At 63.9% G+C, this 2771-nt stretch overlaps 1 protein-coding gene across 1 annotated transcript; it reads left to right on the top strand.

Annotated features, from left to right (window-relative positions):
• The first annotated feature begins 664 nt into the window (after positions 1-664).
• On the top strand, positions 665-1180 carry LOC136609966 (uncharacterized). The gene has a single exon (XM_066589244.1). It carries the CDS (start codon positions 665-667, stop codon positions 1178-1180), a length of 516 nt encoding a protein of 171 aa, XP_066445341.1.
• The last annotated feature ends 1591 nt before the right edge of the window (positions 1181-2771 follow it).

Here is a 2771-nt window from a genome sequence, read left to right as displayed (position 1 = left end):
AGAGAGCAGCGAGAGAGCGCGGAGGGGACAGAGCGAGAGAGCGCGGAGGGGACAGTGCGTGAGGGCACGGAGGGGACAGAGCGAGAGGGCGCGGAGGGGACAGCGAGAGAGCGCGGAAGAAACAGCGAGGGAGCGCGGAGGAGAGAGAGCGAAAGAGCACGGAGGGGACAGAGCGAAAGAGCGCGGAGGGTTCCGAGGAGACTAGGCGAGAGAGTGCGGAGGGGACAGAGCGAGAGTGCACAGAGGGGACAGAGCGGGAGCGTGGAGGATCCCGAGGGGTCAGCGGGAGTGTGGAGGGGACAGAGCAAGAGAGCGCGGAGGGTCCTGAGTAGACTGAGCGAGAGAGTGCAGAGGTTTATGAGGAGACAGAGCGCAGAGCGTCCCGAAGGGATGGAGCGCGAAGGGTCCCGAAGGGACAGTGCTCGGTGGTTCCCCAGGAGACAGACCGCGGAGGGTCCACAGGAGACAGAGCTAGAGAGCGCAGAGGAAACAGCGAGAGAGCGCGGAGGAGACAGGGCAGAGAGGACAGTGAGAGAGCGCGGAGGGGACAGAGCGAGTGAGCGCGGAGGGGACAGAGCGTGAGGGCACAGAGGGGACAGAGCGTGAGGGCGCGGAGGGGACAGAGCGAGAGGGTGCGGAGGGGACAGCGGGAGCATGGAGGATCATGAGGAAACAAAGCAAGAGAGCGCGGAGGAAACAGAGCGAGGGAGCACGGAGGAGACACAGCGAAAGCGCGCGGAGACAGAGCGAGACCGCGGAGGAGACAGAGCGAGAGAGCTCGGAGGAGACAAAGCGAGAGAGCGCGGATGAGACAGAGCAAGAGAGCGTGGAGGGGACAGTGCGAGAGAGCGCAGAGGAGACAGAGCGAGAGAGCGTGGAGGAGACAGAGTGGGAGCGTGGAGGATTCCGAGGAGACAGAGTGGGAGCGCGGAGGGGACAGAGCGGGAGCGCGGAGGGGACAGAGCGAGAGAGCGCAAAGGGTCCCGAGGAGACTGAGCAAGAGAGCATGGAGGTTAACGAGGGGACAAAGCGCGGAGGAGACAGAGTGAGAGGGCGCAGAGGGGACAGAGCGGGAGCGCGGACCGGAAAGAGTGGGAGAGCGGATGGGACAGAGCGAGAGAGCGCAAAGGGTTCCGAGGAGACTGAGCAAGAGAGCGTGGAGGGTTTCCAAGGAGACTGAGTGAGATAGCGCGGAGGGTTCTGAGGAGACTGAGCGAGAGAGCGCGGAGGGGACAGCGAGAGAGCGCGGAGGGGACAGAGCAGGAGCGTGGCGGATCCCGAGGGGACAGTGGGAGCGTGGAGGGGACAGAGCAAGAGAGCGCGGAGGGTCCCGAGGAGACTGAGCGAGAGAGCGCGGAGGGGACAGCGAGAGAGCGCGGAGGGGACAGAGCAGGAGCGTGGCGGATCCCGAGGGGACAGTGGGAGCGTGGAGGGGACAGAGCAAGAGAGCGCGGAGGGTCCCGAGGAGACTGAGCGAGAGAGTGCTGAGGTTTACGAGGAGACAGAGCGCAGAGGGTCCGCAGAGGAAACAGAGCAAGAGTGCGTAGGAGACAGAGCGCAGAGAGGACAGCGAGAGAGCGCAGAGGGGACAGAGCGAGAGCGCGGAGGAAACAGAGCAAGAGTGCGTAGGAGACAGAGCGCAGAGAGGACAGCGTGAGAGCGTGGAGGGGACAGAGCGTGGAGGATCATGAGGAAACAGAGCGAGAGAGCGCAAAGGGTCCCAAGGAGACTGAGCAAGAGAGCGTGGAGGTTAATGAGCGGACAAAGCGCAGAGAGTTCTGAAGGGACAGAGCGCAGAGGGTTCCGAGGAGACTGAGCAAGAGAGAGCGTGGAGGGTTTCCAAGGAGACTGAGTGAGAGAGCGTGGAGGGTTCCGAGGAGACTGAGTGAGAGAGTGCGGAGGGGACAGAGCGAGAGTGCGCGGAGGGGACAGAGCGGGAGCGTGGCGGATCCCGAGGGGACAGCGGGAGTGCTGAGGGTTCAGAGCAAGAGAGCGCGGAGGAGACTGAGCGAGAGAGTGCGGAGGTTTACGAGGAAACAGCACGGAGGGTCCACAGGGGACAGAGCTAGAGAGCACAGAGGAAACAGAGCGAGAGCGCGGAGGAGACAGAGCGCGGAGGGGACAGAGCTTGAGGGCGCAGAGGGGACAGCGTGAGGGCGCGGAGGGGACAGAGCAAGAAGGCACGGAGGGGACAGAGCGGGAGCGTGGAGGATCATGAGGAAACAGAGCTAGAGAGCGCGGAGGAAGCAGAGCGAGGAAGCGCGGAGGAAACAGAGCGAGAGCGCGGGGGAGACAGCGAGAGAGCGCAAAGGGTCCCGAGGAGACTGAGCAAGATAGCATGGAGGTTAACGAGGGGACAAAGCGCGGAGGAGACAGAGTGAGAGGGTGCAGAGGGGACAGAGCGGGAGCACGGAGGGGAAAGAGCGGGATGCGCGAAGGGCACAGAGCGAGAGAGCGCGAAGGGGACAGCAAGAGAGCGCTGAGGAGACAGAGCGAGAGAGCGTGGAGGAGACAAAGCAAGAGAGCGTGGAGGAGACAGAGCGAGAGAGCGTGGAGGAGGCAGAGCGAGAGAGCGTGGAGGAGACAGAGCGAGAGAGCGCGGAGGAGACAGCGAGAGAGCGTGGAGGATGCAGAGGAGACAGAGCGAGAGAGCGCGGAGGGGACAGAGCGGGAGCGTGGAGGATTCTGAGGAGACAGAGTGGGAGCGCGGAGGAGACAGAACGAGAGAGTGCAAAGGGTCCCGAGGAGACTGAGCGAGAGAGTGTGGAGAT

Source organism: Eleutherodactylus coqui, chromosome 2, assembly GCF_035609145.1.
Source record: "Eleutherodactylus coqui strain aEleCoq1 chromosome 2, aEleCoq1.hap1, whole genome shotgun sequence".
Taxonomy (NCBI): Eukaryota; Metazoa; Chordata; class Amphibia; order Anura; family Eleutherodactylidae; genus Eleutherodactylus; species Eleutherodactylus coqui.
This window is presented reverse-complemented; position numbering and strand designations above follow the sequence as displayed.